General features: G+C 47.6%; 1 protein-coding gene and 1 long non-coding RNA gene across 7 annotated transcripts in view; one reads left to right on the top strand and one right to left on the bottom strand.

Annotated features, from left to right (window-relative positions):
* LOC103170456 overlaps nt 1–12,826 on the bottom strand; it is a 52,482-nt gene extending 39,656 nt beyond the window's left edge. The window contains exon 1 of the long non-coding RNA XR_486179.3: nt 12,745–12,826. This is a non-coding gene — a long non-coding RNA (uncharacterized LOC103170456). The remainder of the gene's footprint in view (nt 1–12,744) is intronic.
* The window catches only part of POSTN (periostin), a 43,229-nt gene that overhangs the window by 1,298 nt on the left and 17,823 nt on the right, over nt 1–24,108 (top strand). For all 6 annotated transcript variants that reach the window (XM_029047974.2, XM_029047973.2, XM_029047978.2 and 3 more), the window contains exons 2-12: nt 485–583; nt 8,869–8,933; nt 10,147–10,304; nt 11,207–11,371; nt 12,774–12,920; nt 14,075–14,216; nt 15,752–15,964; nt 16,942–17,076; nt 19,176–19,324; nt 21,299–21,435; nt 23,374–23,504. In XM_029047974.2, coding sequence (XP_028903807.1) covers nt 485–583; nt 8,869–8,933; nt 10,147–10,304; nt 11,207–11,371; nt 12,774–12,920; nt 14,075–14,216; nt 15,752–15,964; nt 16,942–17,076; nt 19,176–19,324; nt 21,299–21,435; nt 23,374–23,504 — 1,541 coding nt within the window. The remainder of the gene's footprint in view (nt 1–484; nt 584–8,868; nt 8,934–10,146; nt 10,305–11,206; nt 11,372–12,773; nt 12,921–14,074; nt 14,217–15,751; nt 15,965–16,941; nt 17,077–19,175; nt 19,325–21,298; nt 21,436–23,373; nt 23,505–24,108) is intronic.

Below are 24,108 nucleotides of genomic sequence, written 5' to 3'. Positions count from 1 at the left end.
ACGAAATATTTTCTGATCGATCTGGGAGGAATGGAAGGAAGAGGTGCTGTGTCAGCAGTCTCATCCCTCCTACTTACGTCCCCCAGGACCAAGCACAAGTTTGCTCTTGCAAAACATCAGAATGGTATTCCCCACCTACACCCTCTTAGATGGTTAACCGGGTGAAAGGCCCCTCAAAAACTAATACAGGATACAGCTTGACTCTTTCTAATTTGGCAAGCTCTGCGGCGATGCTCTGGAGCTGTCCTGGCACAGACGCTGAATTCCCCTCTGGAGAAGGTAGTTGTTTCTCAGATCCAGCAGGGTGGTGCCTGGAGGCAGACTTGTCTTTGGCTGGAATTACATCTGCTCAGCAAATCAAAGCCACGTGCCAGCTTTAACGCTTCAACCTTCGCCGCGAAGAACGGGGCTGCCATCCGACCTCGGGAAAACTGCCCCTCCTCATGACTAACTTTTTCTTTCCCCCTCATCTTTCATCCCACAGTCCCAACGTCTGTGCCCTGCAACAGATTCTGGGGACCAAAAAGAAATACTTCAGCACTTGCAGGAACTGGTATCAAGGAGCCATCTGTGGGAAGAAAACGTAAGTCTCGCCTCTTTCGGGAGTCTGTGCCAAAGGAACACTTATAAGAAACTCCCTTCCTCGATGGTCTAGACTCAGCTCTTTCCACCCACGGGCCGGGGCTCTCAGAAAAGTCAGATGGCATTATCGAAGGACACGGCTCCCGTCAATTGATAGGAAGTGGTTTCTCCCACGTTTGGGGAGCAGAAACAGCTGAAAACTGTTCGCTGAGAAAGTCAGAGCTCTCCCTAATGCCAGGCTGGTGTTAACAGAAAATGAGTGCCGGGGCAATGGGGAGATGTGTCGATAAGAGCAGCGCCCCGCACCTCTCCTCTGGACTCTCAAGACGTTAGCGGCAACAGCCAACGCAGCCAAATGGCCCCCGAGGGAGGGCCACGGTAGCCGGTCACCCTAGGGCCATCTCCCCCCACCCCCGCTGCCCTTCCCGACCAGTGTCCAGATTGCCCAAGAGAAGAAAGTCCAGGCTCACCCCGACGTTATTTTCTGGGAAGAATAGTGCACGGTGTGGGGCAGGAGAGGAAGGAGCCCAGTCATTCCCTGGGCCACCCCGGTGGCTCAGAGACCTGGGTATGGCCGGGGCCGTGGTTGAGAGAGGTCGGTGTGGCGCCCTTGCGGAGGCGAGGCGGGGGCGGAATTAGGATTAATTGGATTCAGAAGTGCACACGTGAAGAACCCCAACTTGCCACCAATGGGAATAATCCCTCATGCTCCAACAGAGGGCAGGGTACAGGCCTGGGAGTTGGAAGGACTTGGGTTCTAATCCCAGCTCTGCCACTTGTCCGCTGGGTGACCGTGGGTCAGTCACTTCACTTCTCTGTGCCTCAGTTCTCTCATCTGCAAAAATGGGGATTAAGGCTGTGAGTCTCATAAGAGACAGGGACTCTGTCCAACCCCATTAGCCTGGAGCTACTCCAGGGCTTAGTAGAGTGCCTGGCACATATAAAGCGCTTAACAAATATCGTAAAAAAGAAAAGAAAAAAAAAAGAAGAGAGTAGACTTCGGGCAACGGCACACAGTACACCCGGGAACCCACGCTGTCCCCGGGCCCGGGAAAACCAGCAAAGCTACCCGGAAGGCCGCCGGGGAAAGAGGTGAGAGCACCCTCACCCACCCACCGAGCTTCCTAGAGAGAGATACGTAGGCGGCAGACGTGTCTACCAACTCTGTTGTCTTGTACTCTCCCAAGCGCTTAGTACAGTGTACCGCACACAGTAAACATTCAGATATCATTGATACACATAAATATACTTCTTTTGAAAGATCAGAAAGAGTGCACAGCAAGTCTGGTTGGCTATGAAGAGTGATTACCTGAAGTCTAATGAAAATAATAATGATGCTCTAATAATAATCAATATATTACTATTTATATCATATTTGTTAAGTGCTCACTCTATGCTAAACACTGGGGTAGATCAGGATCAGACAGAGTTCCCACCTCACACAACACTCCCAATCTATTTTATCCCCATTTCCAGATTAGGAAACTGAGGCTCAGAGAGGGTAAGTGACTTGTCCAAGGTCACCCGGCAGGTCACTGGCAGAGCTCAGACCCACGCTCTTCCTACTATGGAACGCTGCCTCCCTTACCCAGAAGGGTGGCTTTTAAAACTCTTTTGAGCTTTCAGTTTCTGATCTGCCAAGGAAAGGCAAACCCAGCCACGATATGCTGAGTCTGAGATTTTAATAAAGACAATATTCTCAATGTGCTAGACTAACATGGAGATTCGGGTTCTGGAAATCCTTGGTTAGCCACTACTTCCCCCGAGGTCACGAGGGGAATTTGAAGTTACATTCAACAAACTATTGTATTTTCGAGCATATCTTTGTGAGCAAATTTCCTAAACTTGCCTTGAAGTTTGGTGCTCTTGCCATTTTCCTTGAGCTGGTTCAGCACCTACGTCTTCGGTGGCGCCTCTCGCATTCTTGAAACCGAGCCAAAAAAATCAGAATATGGAGGGTCTGTTTCTACCCATGAACACAGAGCGCACCGGAGGCACGTTAACTCTTTCCAGTCGCTGGGCATTTAGGGGATTCCCTCTCCAGTGCACTAACTGGGATGCCGGTGGTCTGAAAGTGTTAACATCACACTGAACACGGGTATCTATCTCGCTGTCACTCATCCCTTCCATTTTCTCTGAAATAGAAGATTTCTACCCCTCGTAGTCGTCCAAAATGTGCTTTCGCTTAATCTCTTCGCGGTGTTTCCTATTCCTCATCGTTCCATGACAAATAATTACTTTCCCTCTCCAACCGATGCTCCAGTGGGAGCTTGAATTACCACCAGCAGTCACTGTAACTCTGCCTGCATTCAGCTGGATCCTATTACCCCATTGGCAAATGGCAATGCCGAGTCCAGTTCCCAGAATCTGCATCTTTTCCCTATTGCCCCTCGTTACTTAAAGAGGTAACTGTTCCCCTCAAACTCGCCCCCGATGAGTTCCAAGCACCTTTGAAATGAGGTAGGGACTGGCTTCAAACTGGAGCAGGGGCTGATGGCAATTCATCAGGTGAAACTGCTGGCAGATCCTCGCTCCTAGGTGAATGGAATTCTCCATATGTGAGGTGAGAATGCCAATCGACTCCAGCTAATTGCCAGCAAATTGAGGGTATTCTCCTAAGTACTTAGTACAGTGCTCTGCACTCACCCAATAACTGAGCACTTACTCTACGTGGAACACTATACTGAACGTTTGGGAGAACACAATAGAGTCCGTAGATATGATCCCTGCCCACGTGCAGCTCACCACCTGGCCGACCGCAGGAAATCCTGCCTCCTTTAAAGTCTTCTTTATTATCCTACAAGATCACCTGGCCACTCCTCCGCCTATCAAATGTCCAATCACTTACCGAGTTAGCTGATAAGCCTCCCTCGGATGCCCCAGGAAACCAGGACCAAACTTTAACGGAGAAAATTCAGTTGTTGTTTTTTGTCATGGTGTCTGTTAAGCACTTACTATGTTCCAAGTAGTTAGTACTGGGGTAGTCAGACGATAATTAGGTTGGACACAGTCCCTGTCCCACATAGGGCTCATAGTCCACGTAGGAGGGAGCAGGATTTAATCCCCATTTTACAGATGAGGAAAATGAAGCACAGAGAAGTTAAGTGACTTGCTCAAGGTCACAACAGAGGCACGAGACAGGGCCAGAATTAGAACCCAGGTCCTGTGTCTCCCAGGCTCTTGCTTATTCGACTAGGGCAGGCTGCTTTACCTTTGAAATTGGTCAGCATTTCTGTTCCCTTCGTGTGCAGAACAGCATCGGCTCTGTGCTTTCCCGAGCACCATAAAGAGATTTCTCCCTCAAAGGCTTCACCTGGCACCTGCCCCCAGAAATCTCCCCTATGTAACTGGCTGGCGCTGGGTGGATTTGAACAGCTTTCGCCCTTCAGTGATTTTGCAAATGTGGCAGGAAAATTGTCCAAATGACTCCTGTCCAAGTAAAAGGGAGAGAGAGCTGGCCCTCCCCTATCTTGGGAAACTCAGGAGGGATAGCTATCCATGGATCAAAAACTGCAAAACAACTCTCCCCTGGCTCCAGAAGAATGAGCCTTATCCAGCAGCTTTATCACACTGTCGCGCCATCAATCAATCCACCGATCCATGGTATTTATTGACTGCTTACTGTGTGCGGAACGCTGCATTAAGCGCTAGGAAGAGTACAATACATTAGAAGTGGTAGACGTGATCCCTGCCCTCGAGGAGTTTACAGTCGAGTGAGGACCTTACAGTCTAGCCTGCGGTTGGGTAGGGATGGTCTCTATCTGTTGCCGAATTGTACTTTCCAAGTACAGTGCTCTGGACACAGTAAACGCTCAGTAAATACGCTTGAATGAATGCATCTAGGTCCCGTCTGCAGTAATAAAATCAAGCAGATGGCATTTCTTTAAACACTCCCTGTCTTGGCTGAGGAAAGGATTGTCTCATGGGGATTTGAACTTATACTCACAGCGCTTTCACCCTAAAATCCGATTTTTAGGAACATTTAAAGGTAGGTGGAAAGGGGGCTGGGAAGAAGATTTTTTTTTTTCCAATGGTATTCGTTAAGTGCTTACTACGGGCCAAGCACTGACCTAAGCACAGGGGTAGATCCAAGCTAATCAGGTTGGACACGGGCCTGGATCCACATGGGGCGCTCTGTCTTAATCCTCATTTTACAGATGAGGTAACTGAGGCACAGGAAAGTGAAGGGGCTTGCCCAAGATCACACAGCAGACGTGGCAAAGCTGGGATTAGAACCCAGGTCCTTCGGAAGCCTAGGTCCGTGCTCTACCCACTAGGCCACGCAGCTTCTCATCCAAAGCAGCGTGCAGTAGGAGAAACTCTCTGGGCTTTGTTGCTGGCGCTGCGGGCCGCAGCCGCCAATATTGGCAGCGCATTTTCTTGGAAGAGATGAGGCAGACTTGAAGCACACGCTGACTAGACAAAAGGAGCCACGGTCTCCAGCCCTTGACGGGAAAACCTTCCTAGCACCCTGCCTGCGAGGGATGGAAACCTGGTGAAAGCTTGCTCAAGCCATAAATCCAGATGCCAAGACGTGAACGAAGTCACCTGCCAAGATTCACTCTGGCTTTCCATTAAAAGGCAGCTAAGAAGTCAGGCTTTCTTCCAGGGTAACGACAAAGCTTACTTTGTTAAAAATTCCGTTTGCCTATTTTCTGGAGAGACTCCAAATATGTGCAGATAGACAGCAGCATTTTCACAATAATACTGCCCCTCGAGGGGCCGATTTCAAAGAACAGAATCGAGCGATGGCATTTATGGGGTGCTTGATGTGTGCAGAGCACTGTACTAAGCACTAGGGGGGATGCGACAGAGTTGGCAGACATGTTCCCTTCCCACAGGGAGCTTAACGGAAGATAAAAATGACAGCGGTTAATCGATCGAAAGCAATTACTGAACACCTACTACGTGCAGAGCCCCATACTAAACACTTGGGAAAACCCACTAGAATTACCACGGCTCCGTGAAAACAACACAGAACTGACGGTCAGAAAACCCGGGTTCTAATCCCGGCTCTGCCACTTGCCCGCCGTGTGAACTTGGGCAGGTGACTTAACCTGCCTCAGTTTCCCCTATAGTAAAATAGGAATGAAATACCTTTTCTCCCCACCTCTTAAGACTGTTAGCTCTCTGTGGGACAAGGACTGTGTGAGCTTTATCATCTTGCATCTACTCCGGACTCTGGAACAGTGCTGGGCTCAGTAAATGCCATTGCCATTATTTTGATGACCACTGACTTCAAGGAGCTTACAATCTAGCAAGAGGGCAGCGTTTAGAGGTGAGAGTAAGTTCAACTTTCCCATCTCCCTGCTGGTTTAAGGCTCGCAAAAGCATTTCTTGGTCACGAGTTGCCATACAACATCGACTCTCTTGCCTGAGCCCTCGGTTTTCTCTTCTAACAGAGTTGGCTGAAGAATTTTTTAATCATTATCGGACTGGCAATCTTTCCGAAGATCTCAGATGCCATCCAACTCGTCAGCCTGACTCACGCTGTAACAGAATTGGAAAGCAGCATGGGGCAGTGGCATAGGGGGTAGAACAAGGGCCTAGGAGGCAAAAGGTCTAGGGTTCTAATCCCGGCTCCACCCCTGTCTGCTGTGTGACCTTGGGTAAATCTCGTCACTTCTCTGGGCCTCAGTTACCTCGTCTGTAAAAATGGGGATCGAGACTGTGAGCCCCGATTCGCTTTTATCCACCCCGACGCCGAGTACAGGGCCCGGCACGTAGTAAGCGCTTAAGAAATACCATGATTATTAAGAAGAATCTGCACGGTTCCCATGACGTATAAATCCAGGTTCTTTGGACCACTGACGAATACGGTTTGGGATGCTGTGGGGAAAACACACGTGAAACCCCCACTATAGAAAACGAGTCCAATGACCCTGGATTTTTTCCCCTTTTGCCAGTTGGAGCCTTTCATTTTTGCCTGGGGTCTTTGTCTCTAGAGGAACTAAACTGATCTTTCCTGAGGGCACCATAACATGGAAATCCAGACCCGTCACCTGACAGGGCTATTGTCTCTGGCAATGGACTTCCATCCAGCAGGAACTAATGGAGAGAAGCACCGATTCACCTACACTGTTCAACTAAAAGTAGAAGAGGCCAAACCATCGGTCTCCTGAGGAAGCAGGGCCTTGCGTTCAGCCATGGGTTCGAGGGGGCAAGGATGGATCAGGGGTGTTGGAGACGGGAAAGGTTTCCCTTATTTGTTGGTTTCTTGTAAGGGCCAACCTGTTTCTCTGGGATTTTCTCATGGAGATCTCCAGGTTTATAGTTCTTGGAGGAGAGGCCTGAAAAGCAGCTTTGGTTTTTATCAAAATTAAGGAAAGAGCGGAAAGTCGAAGACCGCCGCACAGTGAGCATCTACTTAGTCCAAACACTCTACTGAGCACTTGGAAGAGTGGAAGAGACAGGATTCCTACCCTCGGGGAGGTTCCGATCTAGTAGGGGAGACAGACACCGGAATGTTTGGCAGATATGAATGAGGATATATAAGTGAATGCTAGAGTAGTCAGGTGTGTAAAAAAGGGTTTCAGATAACTGCAAGCACTTCGAGTATGAGGTTCCCCCGCTAGACTGCAAGCTTCTTGAGGACAGGGATGGTGTCTATCAGTCGTATTCGACTCTCCCAAGCGCTTACAGTACGGTGGTCTGCACGAAGTAGGGGCTCAAAAAATACCACTGCTTGACTGATCAAGAGCTGGGAGGTAATTTTGGGAAAAACACTGGGGATCTGTAGAGATATGAATCATCGGGACTCATCTTTAACGTTGCTTTATCTTAAACCTCTTCCACTGCAAAATGTACAAACGAGCAATTCGGAGGGGGGAAAAAAAAAAAACCCCAAATGAGCCAAATAATACAGTAGGGCTGGAAACTCTTACCTCACTTGGCATGGCCTGACTTGCCGAGGCCAGGGAGCTACTTGAAACTCTGTGACTCACTCGTGACTGCTACGTCTCAGGACAAAAGGAACAGTTTCCAAGAGCGCCTGTGCTAATTAGTTTAGGCCAAATCCCACCCCCTCTTGTGTTATCTCCTCTAGCGGCGATAGATTTTTGTCGGAGCCACTTTCTCTGGAGAAATCATTTATACTCCTTTATAGCAGATCGCTTAACGACAATCTCCTTCCAAGCCACAGAATGTCATTCAGTTGTCTGAGAAGGTTAACTGTGCCTTCCTAGCCTGTTTCATTTAGGACCAAGAAAGGGAAAGCTTCAGGAGGAATCGTGCCGCTCCCGCTTTACAAGCAGGCATGGGGTTTCAAGAAAAGTCTCCAACAGTAATAATAATTGCGGCATTTGTTACGCGCTTACTATGTGCCAAGAACTGTACTAAGCGCTGGGGTGGATACAAGCAAATCAGGTCGGACACAGTCCCTGTCCCCCGTGGGGCTCACGGTTTCAATCCCCGTTTTACAGATGAGGTAACTGAGGCCCAGGGAAGTGAAGTGACTAGCCCAAAGTCACACAGCAGACAAATGGCAGGGCCGGGATTAGATCCTCCACTATTTAAATATATATACAGAGGAGAAGCAATGCGGCCTAAGGGAAAAAAGCACGGGCCAGGAAGTCATAAGGACCTGGGTTCTAATCCCAGCTCCACCATTTGTCTGCTGAGTGACCTCGGAGAAGTCACTTAACTCCTCTGTGCCTCAGCTGCCTCACCTGTAAAATGGGGATTAATTCTGCGAGCCCTGTGTGGGACAGGGACTGTGTCCAACCTGATTAGCGTGTATCTACCCCAGTGTTTAGTACAGTGCCTGGTAAGAGCTTCACAAATGCCATTAAAAAATAAAAGTGGGCCCAAATCCATCTGAATGTGAGCTCCTCAAGGGCAGGGTTGTGAATAATGCTGTGTCTAGAGGCTTCCAAAGAGCCTTCCAAAGAGCCTCTCGTAATGCTCTGGCCACAGTAATGTGCTCTCAAGCGTTTGGAGGATCACAATAAAGCTAATGCTAGAGAAGCAGCGTGGCTCAGTTGAAAGAGCCCGGGCTTGCGAGTCAGAGGTCATGGGTTCTGATCCCGGCTCCGCCACTTGTCTCCGGTGTGACTTTGAGCGAGTCACTTCACTTCTCTGAGCTTCAGTTACCTCATCCGTAAAATGGGGATGAAGACTGTGAGCCCCACGTGGGACAACCCAATCACCCTGTATCCTCCCCAGAGCTTAGAACAGTGCTTTGCACATAGTAAGCGCTTAACAAATACCAAATTATTTGTTTTTAAATGTGGCCACTACTGATCAGAATGAGCATATTTGATGTAACTTCTTGTTTTTGCTGTACAGGACTGTGTTATATGAATGCTGCCCAGGTTACATGAGGATGGAGGGAATGAAAGGCTGCCCAGCAGGTAAAAGTGTAATAATGCTAATAATAAGGGCAGGGAGTGTGTCTGTTATACTGTTGTGGGGTAATAATAATGTTGGTATTTGTTGAGCGCTTACTGTGTGCAAAGCACTGTTCTAAGCGCTGGGGGAGATACAGGGCAATCAGGTTGACCCACATGAGGCTCACAGTCTTAGTCCCCATTTGACAGATGAGGTAACCGTGGCACAGAGAAGTGAAGTGACTTGCCCAGAGTCACACGGCTGACAAGTGGCAGAGCCGGCATTCGAACCCACGACCCTTGACTCCCAAGCCCATGCTCTTTCCACTGAGCCACGCTGCTTCTCTAAGTACTCTCCCAAGTGCTTAATATAGTGTTCTGCACACAGTGAGCGCTCTCTGAATAGAAGTGACTAAAAACAATGATGATGATAATAATGATGATATTTGTTAGGCACTTACTACGCAGCAAGCGCGGAGATAGCCACAGTAAAATCGGATCAGACAGTTCACCCATTTGTTTCCTATGTGACCGGAGCCGAGTCACTTTCTCTGTGACTCGCTTCTTTGTGAAACAAATACTCTCCCTCCATCTTAGATTGTGAGCCCTGGAGGGGGCAGGCACGGCATCCTACCTGGCTACACTTACCCCGGCACATAGAAAGCACTTGATAAATGTCTTAAATATCATTATTATTAAAATAGCCCCATTCGAATTTGGGGACAGTGAGCCGAGGAGAGCAGGACTTTCACTTAGGATGTGAATCTAGCAAGCATTTCCTCAACACAGTTTTTATGGAAGCAGAGTGGCCCGGAGGAAAGAGGACGGGCCTGGGAGTCGGGGGACCTGGGTTCTAATCCCAACTCCGCCACTTGCCCGTGGTGTGACCTTTGGCAAGTTACTCTGGGCCCCGGTTTCCTCAACTGTAAAATGGCCTTTCGATACCCGTTCTCCCTCCTACTTAGACTGGGAGCACCGTGTGGGACAAGGACTCTGTCTGACCTGATTGATTTGAATCTATTCCAGTGCTTAGAACAGCACTGACACAGAGTTTGCGCTTAACGAACACCATAAAAAATGGTTTCGGTTTCAATGTAACATTTCTGCCTGACACCTAATGTGAACGTTGTGATTCTTTAGAAGCACAATCTACTGAAATGCACACTGATTATTAGCAGATTTAAACAACTGGAATTGACACCTCTTCCTTACTCTTCTTTTTCTTGAAAATTTTCAGTTGCTCCTATTGACCACGTTTATGGGACCCTGGGCATCGTGGGAGCCACCACGACACAAGGATATTCGGATGTTTCCAAGCTGAGAGAAGAGATTGAAGGAAAGGGTTCCTACACTTACTTTGCTCCAAGCAATGAAGCTTGGGACAACTTGGATTCGGTAAATGATAATTTACCATTTTCAATCTCGCCGCTCCACTATCTCGCTTCATTGCCTACGATTTTTCGACCAACGCTTGGCCGTAAAGAGTTTCTCCTTTTTTGAAAGAAATTGTTTGACTCGTGTGTATGCTCTGGCCCGGGCTCGAGTTCGTCTGTGCGCTCCACAGCTTTTAAAGTAACCATGAAAATAAGAACTGTTCCATGTTCTCAGAGCCCAAAATGAATCAAGTGTTACTTGATGAAAATCAGGCAGTGGTGGGTCTAAACAAAATTCAATTTATCCTGCCTTTTTTGGCTTATCTCTCTTTTGATTTTGTTTTCATGAAATCTCCCCCTGTGGACAATGCTGGTTTAGCCTAGAGTTATCGGGAGCGGGAGAAAGAAATGCTAATGCGTAAGAAGATGAGCAGAGATCAGCAGGTTGTGTCCAACCTGAGTAGCTTCAATCTACCCCAGTGTTTAGCAGAGTGTCAGGCACATCGTAACTGCATAACAAATGCTATAAAGAAAAAAAAGAGTTAGTAGACCTGATCCTGGACCTCAAGAACCTTATAATCTGAAGGAGGAGACAAATGCTAAAAAAAAAAAGACAAAAAGGAGGGAAAAAGAGAAAGGAAAACTGGACTTGTTCTCCTCCCAAAGAACTTACTGTACTCCCTGGGATAAGCTCTTTTCCTTCCCCTCACTAAGCTGTACTCCCCCAATCAGAAAATGAATTGAATATTTAAATTTCTTAATCGTGTACCCGGAACATCTATTTCCCCGGTGAGTTCGGTGGATGTGGTTTTGTCCATTTCAAGTACCTGGAAAGTCACTTCCGCTCATGTGGTTTCTATTTTTTAAAGGGGATGAATCTCAAACTGTAATAAAGCGAATGTTTATCCCATTGTTCTTTCCTAGGACATTCGAAAGGGTTTGGAAAGCAACGTGAATGTTGAACTGTTAAATGCGCTGCATAGCCATATGGTCAACAAGCGAATGCTGACCAAGGACCTGAAAAACGGCATGATCGTTCCATCTATGTACAACAACCTGGGACTGTTTATCAACCACTATCCCAATGGAGTAAGCGTACTGTATTTCTTTCAGACAATTCCCCGAATCCGCTCCTTCGGGGAGGCTCTTTCGGTTTATCCCCAAGGGTAAGAGGAAAGTGATGAAAATTATAGTTCAGAAAAACGTTATTTCCCTTTCTTTTTAGAATTTAAATTTCCAGGCAAGTGACTTTGCTGGTGACGGCTGATTCTGAACTAAGGCTCTGATCGGATTTAAGGTTATTTTTGCTTAATGTCGCAGCCTTGGAATTGAATACAGAATACCCGACAGAAGTCCCGGTGTAGGTGATCTAGAAGGAACATTTTCGAGAAAGTCAAGAGGAAATATGCTTCCAGGCCACTGACGTTCACCCCAACTCTTCTCTCTCCCTCTTCCCTTGGGGAAGAGGATTTTGTGTACTTGGAAGGGAATCGGGGAAGACGGAAAAGAAGAAGGCTGCAGGGGCAGGAGGATTCTTAGGTCTCTCAACCCTTCAGGAAAAATTGTGTTCTATTGGGATTGAGAAGCAATGACTCCGCACGAGTTAAAGAAATCCAGCTCTGCTGATTTCCCTTTTTATGGCAGTAGTGACCTTCCCTTAGGACTTGCTCAGATTGCAAATTGAGCCTGAACTTTCCAAAGTCCTGACCCACAGTGAATCACTCTAGTGGTTTGCTTCTGGGTCAGGGCTTAGGAAAAAAAAAAGCCTTCGTCACCAAACAGAATGCCTCAGCACAGCAGCAGATTGACGTTTTGGCAGGAAATTAGCTGGTGCATAAGACCGGAGCGTAGCTTTGGCCTTAATGTGGAAACGGTGCTCCACCTTTGTTTCCGAGCATTTTTTGTCCATTTTGGTGGAGGCTTTACCAGACAAAAGCCTGCATAAGAACTGTCATTTAGTAACGTCCAGTCAGGTCGTGCAGACCTGTGAATGGACTGACGGTAGTCCGGCTTCCTTCTCTGCCTTAACAACCTTTTTTAAGAGATCAACGTTTGAAATCAAATCATTTGGGAAGATTTGCTTCAAGTTGGCCAATGACAACTGATTTTTCCTTGCCAATTTTTTCTCTGGCATCGCTCACTGCACGGGCTACAGTATAGCAAAACTACTGGAAATTACATTCTAAAGGACATATCGCTTAACGCCAATTATAACTATAGAAGTAATAGTACTCATTAAGCACCCATTGGATAAAATACACTGTTCTAAAATACCTAGGAAATTAAACAGAAAAGGGCCATGCCTTTTGCCCAAAAGCATCTCACACCCTAACTGGGGAGACAGCTAGAAATATATTTACAAATAGAGCAACGTATTGAAAATGAAAAATTGCGAGACAATGGCACAAATACAAGGTTCTGAGGATGGGCATGAATGAACGCGTGATGGTTCAGAACCTTACCTTTCAACGGTTTCTTCCACAAACTATAGGTGGTTACTGTTAACTGTGCCCGGGTGATCCATGGTAACCAGATCGCAACCAATGGGGTCGTTCATGTGATCGATCGGGTCCTGACGCAAATCGGCACCTCAATTCAAGATTTCCTGGAGGCGGAGGATGACCTGTCATCTTTTCGGGTAACTGGAGAAAAGGAAACAGAATTAATACGTGCATCCTACTTCTCAAAGGTTTTAATAACAGAATGAGAGATAAATCTGGTGTCACATCATAAAGGATTTTGTAGAAATCACCTGAGTGAGAAAACACGTTTCTTCAATTACGATACTAGTTACAGCCAGAGAGCATATTTGGTCGAGCGGTATCTAGAGATATTTTGTGGGTTCTCTGTAAGTTTTAATTTCTATTGAGGATTTTGAGGGAATTTATATTTGCCCTCCAACTCTCTGAAAATATACTTCCCCACTAATTGGTGAGTAGACATAATAGTAAAAAAAAACCAAAAACAAAAACAACTAAGTGGCACAGTTTGGATTTTTGACCAGGTTTTCAAAATTAACACTTCATGTAGCCCAAATTTGAAATCAATAACCTCATCAAGGTGGGGCATTTGCAGGGTCCTAATTCCATTCATGCAGAAAGTTGACTGTTTTGTGCCCCCTCCTTTCTCTCCCTCGGGCATAAGCAATCTCAACTGCAATACATATGGATATGTGTAAGATCAATCAATCGATAGTGTGCAGAACACCGTACTAAAGACTTAAGAAAGTACAGTAGGGATAGACAACACAATCCCTGTCCACGGAAAGTGAATTTTGAGAAGACCCTCTAGACACGGTCGACTCAAGCCCTCCATTTACAAGCCTGTTTACATGGGAGGTAGAACTGAACCATATTGGTTGATCTACATTAGCCAAATATGGTCCGGCATACCTCAGGTTCTTTCCCGCCAGGTTCAAAATGATATTTTGACATGGTCTCTATTTTAGCGGGCTAAGTTCAAGAAAAGTTAGGATTGGCACAGACTCTCAATCCCCAGTTGAAAGAACTAACAAAAAACATCTTTGCGGTCAACCCCACCTGTCCGAAATGGAGATGCCGCTCTGTGATAGTAATAATGCTTTTTTTCTGAGTCCCCACTGAGTGCAAAACACTGTATTAAGTGCCTGGGACAGAACATCAGTTACCCAGACAAGATCCCTGCCCACAAGGCACACACAGTCGAACAGGATATGGGTTGCGGGGGCTCACAGACACAAAGGGACCAGCTGTTTTTGTACAATTTACACTGTGGTCCACATCTATCCATCTAAGATGCAGATTTATTTTCCAGGCCGCGGCCATCACATCCGACACCTTGGAAGCCCTTGGAAGAGATGGCCATTTCACACTGTTTGCACCGACAAATGAAGCCTTTGAAAAGCTTCCCCGGGGAGTGCTCGAAAGAATCATGGGTGACAAGGTGGCTTCTGAAGGTAATCACCTTTCCTTTGGCTCGTGAAGACCTTCTGCCAGGTCAGGAAGGCGGGGAAGAGAGACTAATCTCTGCCCTCATTAGGAGCTTTGATGTGAAGGAGGGAAGACTAAGAAAAAAAGAAAACGACATTTGGAAGAAAACATTAAAGGGACTGAAATGATGAGGGGGAAAAAAGCCCTAGGAATCAGTTTTCTATTTTCCTTCCTTCCTTTCAATTAATTTTAACAAAAATAATGCTCTTTATAGAAATTGAGGGGATCAGTGACTTTTAATCACCTAATTTTAAACTTTCAAAAATACTCCAAATCCTTGGGGGTTATTTTTCTACATTATATACAAGCTTTAGGTGAAATAGCATCGATCTCAGTTTTCCTATTATTTCTCGTGACTGAATAATAAATGACGAGAGGTCAGGAGGATTGTTTTTCTAGACTCTTACAAACAGATGTAAACATTTACTTCTAATAATGGAAAGCTAGATTCTCTTCCCTGTGTAAGAGGGCCACCTGAATCAAGGACCACTGTGAAGTCTCTGATACAGCCATCTTTAGACATTTTCCACCCAGCAGAAAAAGAAAAGGATTTCTCTCCCTACATCTCACCCTCCAACCCATCAGTATCTGAGGTTCAGAAGCAGCAGGTTTGCTCATTCCCATCATTTCAACCAGTGATATTTGCAGTTTTCACTTATATCGTACTATGAATTCTCGCCCGTTTTTGGTCATTTCAGACATTTCATACTGTGTCCATTTTGCTCTCCTGCCCCTTTTTAGGCTGTACATTTGGGAACTATGAGAGAACAGTATCAGCTACAGATGAAACACCACAGGTTTCCCTGACCTTTACAGTCTGTGACTACTGAACCACAGCCACTGAAGCTTCAGCTCAAAGAGTCTGTTGACACTTAAAATGTAAAGCCGTAAATTGGTCAAACCAGCCAGATGTCACATAAGAACATTTCTTCCTTTGATAGGAATCCCATGGCACATTCCAAGGGCAATCACTCATTACTGTGAAGAACTGTTAGTTTTCCCAGACGACAAATGCTCCGTTCACAGACTCGACCTCCTCACATATTCCATGCAGATGTTTAGTACGCAGGCTCTATTAAAACACAATAAGTGGACATTCCAAAGTCAGGAAGCACAACTCTCCAAACCCCATCCTTCACGGGCTCATGTAAAGAATACCCTTTCAAAGACTGATTATTCCCTTACACCTTCGAGATATTGGAAATTAAGTTCCTACTCAAAATAATTACGTTGTGGGGGCTAGTTTTTTTTTTCCACTCCACAATTTCTGGAAATAAGTGTCCTTGAGCAAAAGAATACTGCATGAGACGTGTTGTACAAATAACATCAACCATGCATTTCCATACAATGGATTTCATGCCACTGTATAGTTCTTGGTAAACTGGAAAACTGTGAGATTACTCTGAGAGTGACGAAGTGAATCTCCCAGGGAAGCTTCTTGGAAGAATGAATGACGCACCCTCCTAACTACACGTTTATACTGTTCTGGTTTTCCCTTCAGCTCTCATGAAATATCACATTCTGAATACGCTCCAGTGCTCCGAGGCCATTATGGGTGGTGCGGTCTTTGAGACTCTGGAAGGGACGACTGTTGAGCTGGGCTGTGATGGGGACAGCTTGACCGTCAACGGGGTGAAAATGGTAAATCGCAAGGATATTGTCACCAACAATGGTGTGATCCACTTGATCGACCAGGTGTTGATTCCTGATTCTGGTGAGTGTCGACTATAGTTTCGTATATTATTGCCTCAGTGTTCAACTTTGAACAAGTGTCTGCCGTGTTTCAGCCCCATTAGGTGAAAAGCACATTTTCTGACATTTATCGATATATTTCTGCCTACATGTTCCAAATTCAAGTCAAAATTAGACATAACCGACATGGCCCATAATGAGAGTCTCACTGTAGCCTACATTTGATACTCCTTCGATGTAATGAGGCTGTGCGGGTATGGCGAGAATTTTTAAATGTCCTACTGAAGTGCACTACGAAGGGGAAAGAAAAAAAACCTCACAAACTTTAACTGATTCGCAATATGTTTCTCTGGGTTCTAGTTTCGGAAACACGCCCGAGAGGGCGGGATGATTGGCGGAAAGAGATGAGAGGGAATCGAACTGTGAAGAACAAGAGCCCAAACATTAGTTAACTTGATTATTTCAAGTGCTACTAATGTGAGACTTTACAGCTGGGTAAATTCATGAACACTTTACTGTTGTGATTAGGTGAATAGGTGACATTCAGACCCCGACCAAGCTACCTGCCGTTTTTATTATCTAACCAAGTCCCGCAAAATGAATTAGTTGTGCTCTAATCCACCCACCTCAGCTAGGCTTTGCTGGCCCTCGTGTAGGTGAGTATTGTCAAGTGAAATCTCTCCATCACTCGGCTTCGGCCGGTGATGTAGGATTCTCCTGGACAATTCCTTAAGGATGTGGATGGAAATAAAAGCACCGCCAAAAATCAAGTGACCACGGTACTGGGGACTGTTGAGTGCAGAGTGAGAATCACCCATATCCATTTCTAGCGGTTTGCCCTTGGCGTGCAAAAATCTTGGGGCAAAAAACTTTATAAGCACTGCAAGGCTACTGATATCAATCTCTAAAAACGTAAGCAATCGGGCCAACGAATTGAGGTGGTGGAGGCTATCGATAGGGTGTTGACATGATGCTGATGATGCTCGTTGTTAATTTCAGCCAAACAAGTCATCGAGCTGGCTGGGAACCAACAAACCACCTTCACCGATCTGGTAGCCCAGCTAGGCTTGGCTTCTTCTCTAAAGCCAGAGGGAGAATACACTCTGCTGGCTCCCGTGAATAACGCTTTTACTGGTACGTACGATATCCCCGGGTCACATCTGTCACCTGTACAATCTCACAGTGATATCTTACAGTGGAAAACGTCACAGCGTTAACCGAAAGCTACTCTGTAGCTTCTCCACAGGGAATGTCATTTCCCTACAAGGAGGGAGGTGGGTTTTTGGCACAATCCCGTGCAAAGGAAAACTCCCACTCTCATACTTGTCCAGAACCCAACACCAAGAGAGTACGCACAACCATTTCTTCCAGCACCGGGTCACGCTGCATCCAGACGTTCCCCGATTCTGATTCGTACCCTATCCGAACGTTTTAGTAAAGATGCATAGCGAAGACAGAGCTGAGGACACACCTAAACCGAACAGTGAGATCACTTAGCTTCACTCTCTATACCAAGCTGTGGGTGGGGCTTTTTGCAACGATAAATTGGTATCTCTAGGAACGGTATTTAAATCCAGATTTTGATGGAAAAAAAAAGACACTGGCTATAAAACTGGAAAGAAAAACGGAAGTGCTTGTTTTAGCTGTAGATATTTTAAGTACTCAAGGGAAGCCTCGGATTGGCTAGGATGATGAAAGGGATGAGCCCCTGCAGAAACGGAGAGGAAAACAGCTTCTTTTCATCCCTTCCCCGGGACTGTGACTGTAGGAGTCAGTCATTCATTCAGTTATTTGTATTTATTAAGTGCTTATTTTTGGCATTTGTTAAGCACTTACTATGCGCAGAGCACTGTTCTAAGCGCTGGGGAGGATACAAGGTGATCAGGTTGTCCCACGTGGGGCTCACGGTCTTAATGCCCATTTTACAGATGAGGGAACTGAGGCACAGGGAAGTTAAGTGACTTGCCCAAAGTCACACAGCTGACGAGCGGCGGAGCTGGGATTCGAACCCATGACCTCTGACTCCCAGCCCGGACTCTTTCCGCCGAGTCGTGTGCAGAGCACCGTACGGAGTGTTTGGGAGGGTACGCTATAACAGTAAACAGACACGTTCCTTCCCCACCGTGAGCTTACAGTCTCGAGGGAGCTCTCCCCCGTTTTGAAATGCCAGGCTTGGGAGTGCGGGTGTCCAAAGCCTTTCGACCCGCCTGCCGCCTTGCTGGGGTGCCGGGCCCTGGCCGGCAGCCCCAGAGGGCTCTGGCTCGGGCGGAGAGTGGTCATCTGGGGTGGATACTCCCAGGCCGGGGAGGGGCGGGTGGATCCCTGGGCCGTCGTGGGTCTCGAGGCCTCTTTTCGGCAAGGAGCTACGTCGGGAGCACTCTGCAGGAGCACCATGGGCGGTCTGCCCGGGCCCCTCCTCGGCGAGATGCGGCTCGGTCCTGGGGGGGCGGGGGGGGGGGGGGGTGGCCGGGAACAGGAGCGTGTCCCTGTCCGAGAAGGAGCACGGCCTACCGCGAAGAGCGCTGAACTAGGAGGTCTGGCTTTGCCACCTGTCTGCTCTGAGACTTCGGGCAGATCGCTTCCCTTCTCTGTGCCTCAGTTTCTTCGTCCATAAAATGGGGATGAAATATCCCATGCCACAGACACTGCATCTGATCTAACTGTACCGTGTCTACCCCAGCACTCAGCGGAGTATCTGACACACGATAAGTGCTTAACGGATCCCACTAGCGTCATCAGTACGATAATTACAGACGGCCTCAACACCTCACGCAGAGACCACACTTCCCCGTCGGCGTGGAGGGAAAATGGGGCTCAGTAAATTTTCAAATTCACCTGCCAAACCGACCAGCACAATCACTGTTGGGGTTACACGGGCTAAAGATCCGAAGAGTGCTTAAAGGAGTAACTTGTATTCTGACTTGGCGATTTACTGGTCAGTGGAAACGAAACGGGCCCGAACGTCAGAAGTCTCGATTCTAACTCTGACCGCTTGCCTGACGTCTGACGTCGGGCAGGTCGCTTCTCGGTACCTCAGTTTCCTCGTCCGTAAAACGAGGATAAAATAACCGTTCTCCCTCCCCCTCAGACCGTGAGCCTTTGTAGGCCGGGGACCGTGTCCGACCTGCTTATCTTGCATCTGCCCAGGGGCTCACTACGGCGGTCGGCACATAGCGAGCGCTTAATAGATACCGTGACCGTTCACGTTATTTCCCCGTTGAATGCATTTGCAGAAGACACCCTGAGAATGGATGAGCGCCTGCTTAAATTGATTCTGCAGAACCACATCCTGAAGGTGAAAGTTGGTCTCAACGAGCTTTACAATGGGCAGCACTTAGAGACCTTGGGAGGCAAAAAGCTCAGAGTCTTCGTCTACCGTACGGTAAGTGAACGAGAAGTCGCGTAAACTTGGGAGACTATCCACCCGTGGGTCAAGGATGTCCCATCCAGATTTTTAAGATTTCAGCATTATAACAGATTTTCTGCACGTCCACATCGAAAACGAATCATTCGAAAGCTTACGCTTTGGGTCCTTGCCATTGCAAAGCCTGGCTCGGGCCGTATGATCCCCAGAGAAGAGGAACGCTGGAGTGAGAACAAGAACTGTGAACTGTAACTTTGTTTTTAGCACCTCGGGTTTGGGGGTCCTCAGCGACGGGACTCCTGGGACCCATCCCGAGAACTGAACTGTGATTTCATTTTCACGGTCTCTCTGGATGGCTCCCTGAAGAGCAACTTTGCATTTCATTGTCCCTGATGTTCAGGCAGAGATTACTCCGTTTGGTGACAACAGAACTGGCTACTTTCCCTGAAAAGACAAAAGTGTTGCTTCTACGTGGACTTGCGGACTTGCCTTGGGCACAGAATTCCCCTCTGCATCCTGCAGCTCCAGGGTGGACCAACCTCCAGGAGTCCCCGACTCTTGTCCGGGCCACCCGCTTAGTGGAAAGAGCACGGGCCTGGAAATCAGAGGGCTGCCTTGCTAATCCCGGCTAGGCCGCTGCCTCCCGTGTGACTTCGGGCAAGTCACTTTTTTTTTAAATTGGTATTTGTTAAGCACTCACTCTGTGCCAAGCACTGTACTAAGCACCGTGGTGGACACGGGCCAATCAGTTTGGACACAGTCCCTGTCCCACACGGGCTCTCAGTCTCAACTCCCGTTGTACAGTTGAGGTAACTGAGGCGCAAAGACAAGTGGCTTGCTCAAGGTCACACAGCGGACAAGTGATGGAGCCAGGATCAGAACCCAGGTCCTTCTGACTCCCAAGCCCGTGCTCTCTCCAGTAGGCCGTACCGCTTCTACGTACCTCCAGTTCCTCATCTGTACGACGGGGATTGAATGAACACCTGTTCTCCTCCCCCCTTGACCTGTGAGTCCCGTGTGGGACGGGAACCGTACCTGATCTGATCGTACCGAAACACCCCCAGTGTTTAGTTTAGTGCTCGGCTCGTAGCGCTTAACAAAGACCGTAGCTGTTATTATCGAACAGCTCTACAGCCATCCCGACTGGAATGGTGCCACGAGTCCCCCAGGTCTCAACGAAGGCCTGTCTACGAGGCTAATGCCCAATGATGAGTTTGCTAGGTGGCCAGACTGACCATATTAGGTTTGATGAAAACCATGGCCAAAGCCACTAGATCTGTTGACGACTGGGAGATCGGGGCACCATCTCTGGCTCGTACCTCTTCACGATAAGCAGAGGAGGAGGTGTGGAGTTGGAATCCCCCAGTGTTCCGACGTGCCGGCGCCACGAGTTCCAAAATGCTAAAACTGGGCTTTTCTTGAGCATCAAGAGGAAGAGCTGAAGGTTAGTATCGACTTGACCTTCTATCTCAGAGCTTAGCACTCAGTACCATGAGAAGCAGCACGGTTCAGTGGAAAGAGCCCGGGCTTGGGAGTCGGAGGTCATGGGTTCGAGTCCCGGCTCTGCCTCTTGGCAGCTGTGTGAGTGTGGGCAAGTCACTTCACTTCTCTGGGCTTCAGTTACCTCATCTGGAAAATGGGGATGAAGCCTGTGAGTCCCACGTGGGACAACCTGATTACCCCGTATCCACCCCAGCGCTTAGAACAGTGCTCGGCACATAGTAAGCGCTTGACAGATACCGACATTATAATTATCATTATATTATGAAGTAGACCAACCAGTTTGGCTGAGAAAACTCCAAATCCATTCATATAAAGCATTTATATTTTTTCCTAACATTTCCTGAAACAACCTATAAAAATCTAGGGCTATCTTAGCTTCTCCGAACAATGCTCTTTGGAAGGCCCAGGCTGAAACAAGATGAGTTTTTCACAGGTGCCGTGAGGACAGGATTGAGCAGCAATAATGCCATTTTTCTGTTTCCCCATCAGGCTGTCTGTATCGAAAATTCATGCATGGTGAGAGGGAGTAAGCAGGGACGAAATGGTGCTATTCATGTCTTCAGGGAAATCATCAAACCAGCAGAGAAATCTTTGCACGAAACACTGAAACTGGATAAGCGCTTCAGGTAAGAAGGGTTCCGTTCTGACTTCTGGGCCACGGCAGAAAAGTTCTGCCGTGGTTCGAAGAGGAATTTGCACTGTGGCCCTATCACCCAGGTCACTACGAAAAGCCAATGAATCCCTTATTTAGTTAAGAAGGAAATTTGAGGGGAGAACTCTAGGAAAATTATTTGGAAAGTGAAATGAGCTTTGCAGGTGGACACATTTACCTCTAAAAGCAAAATTATATTTAGGAGCCATGAATGAGGGACAGCCAAAAAAATTCCACTGACCTTTTTACACCTCATCCAGTAAAGGCAAAAATTCTGGCAACAAAAATTATTTGGTCAGGGAATAGTCGAAGACAACAAATATAAGAATCATTTCACAAAAGTACCTAGACTGGGAAACTGACTTGAATTAGGGGAAGCGTGACTGGAATCAGGGGAAGCAGCGTGGCTCAGTGGAAAGAGCCCGGGCTTTGGAGTCAGAGGTCGTGGGTTCGATTCCCAGTTCTGCCACTTGTCAGCTGTGTGACTTTGGACGAGTCACTTAACTTTTCGGTGCCTCAGTTACCTCATCTGTAAAACGGGGATTAAGACTGTGAGCCCCACGTGGGACAACCTGATTCCCTTGTGTCTACCCCAGAGCTTAGAACAGTGCTCGGCACATAGTAAGCGCTTAACAAATACCAACATTATTATTATTAGAAATTAAGGGCAATTCGATCACCCGGACTGGCTTGACTCAACCAGCATTTCTGTCTGTGTAATAGTTCTGCATGTGCTTCCACATGAACATTCAAAAGGGTTAGAGATTTTACATCTTCAGTGTTAGGGCATGTGAAGAGTTTCACTTGTTGAGCTTTCATTCTGGATTCACTGGACCCCGTCAGGACATCTGTCAGTCAATCAATCAATATTCATTGAGCAGCCACGGTGGGCAGGGCTCGTAATAAGGAGAGCACAAAAGAAGACACCATTCCCACACACAAGGAGTTTACAGGATATAATGATAATGATGTTGGTATTCGTTAAGCGCTTACTATGTGCAGAGCACTGTTCTAAGCGCTGGGGGAGAAACAGGGTAATCAGGTTGTCCCACGTGAGGCTCACCGTCTTAATCCCCATTTTACAGATGAGGGAACTGAGGCACCGAGAAGTGAAGTGACTTGCCCACAGTCCCACAGCTGACAAGGGGCAGAGCCGGGATTCGAACCCATGACCTCTCACTCCCAAGCCCGGGCTCTTTCCACCGAGCCCGAAAAGCATAAATTCCTCGGGACCGTTTCTTAGACATCGAATGTAATTCCCAGGTGCCCGGTGCTGTACTCTGCCCAGTGTAGGAGCTCGGGTAATAGAGCTGACGAGAAGGACGGCTCCTCTGCTTTAGTGATGGGGATGTTTGGCCTAATCTGCTCGAAAACCCAAAGGACACCGCTGCCCACATTCCACCATTTTCCATCAATAAAGGGTATTTATTGAGAGCTTATCGTGTGCAGAGCACTGGACGAAGCCCTTAACGACTTTAAAAATGGGAGGCTTTTCCACGGGGCAGAGCACTGACTGTACTTGGGAATTAAAAAAAAAAAATGGTATTCATTAAGCACTTACGTGCCAGGCACCGTATTAAGCCCTGGAGCAGGTACAAGCTAATCAGGTTGGACAAGTGTCCACGTCCCCCATGGGGCTCACGCTCTTAATCCCCTTTTTCCGGGCAAGGTAACTGAGGCTCAGAGAAGTGAAGTGACTTGCCCGAGGTCACCCAGCGGACAAGCGGTGGAGCCGGGAATCAGACCTAGGTCTTTCTGACTCCCAGGGGGGTGTGGGTGAAAAGCCCAAAGGCAACATCGGGAACCCTCTCGCGTGCTCTACGGCCCGGGGATCTTGGAATCAAACGCGCGTCAACGAGGACTCTCTGAGCTCAATCCACCGATCCGTAACCGGACGTCTGCCTTTCTTTAGCATCTTCCTCAGCCTACTCGAAGCTGCCGACCTGAAGGATCTCCTGACCCAGCCCGGAGACTGGACCTTGTTTGTGCCCACTAATGAAGCCTTCAAGGGGCTGACGAACGAAGAGAAGGAGATCCTGATCAGTGAGTCCAAGCCGAACCACGGGTCGCTCGGCAGCGTAAACGCACGTTTCCACCTCTGGCCCAGAACTGCTGCCTCTTTCCTCTCTTTCCACCGATGAAACGATAGCTCTTTGCTTGCCTAAATATTATTTTATGATCCCGGTAGCAGCGCGGCCTGATGGAGAGAGGACCGGCCTGAGAGTCAGAGGACCTCGCATTTATTCATTCGATCGGACTTATTGAGCGCTTACCGTGTGCAGAGCGCTGTACTGAGCGCTTGGAAAGTACACTTCGGCAATAGATAGAGACAGTCCCTGCCCACGCCAGGTTTACAGGGATTCTAATCCCAGTTCTGCTACATGCCTGTGTGACCCTGGGCAAGTCGTGTCACTTCTCCGTGCCTCAGTTACCTCATCTGTAAAATGGGGATTAAGACCGCGAGCCCCACCTGGGACATGGACCGTGTCCAACCTGATTCCCTTAGATTACCTCGTGGGACCGATTATCTTGTATCTACCCCCGCATGTAGTACAGTGCTTAGCGTATAGTAAGTGCCTTCCCCCTTTCCCTCTGCCTCCCCAACCCTCCGTTCTTCCCCTTTCCCCTCCCGTCAGCACTGTGCTCA

This window comes from Ornithorhynchus anatinus, chromosome 20, assembly GCF_004115215.2.
Source record: "Ornithorhynchus anatinus isolate Pmale09 chromosome 20, mOrnAna1.pri.v4, whole genome shotgun sequence".
Classification (NCBI taxonomy): Eukaryota; Metazoa; Chordata; class Mammalia; order Monotremata; family Ornithorhynchidae; genus Ornithorhynchus; species Ornithorhynchus anatinus.
This window is presented reverse-complemented; position numbering and strand designations above follow the sequence as displayed.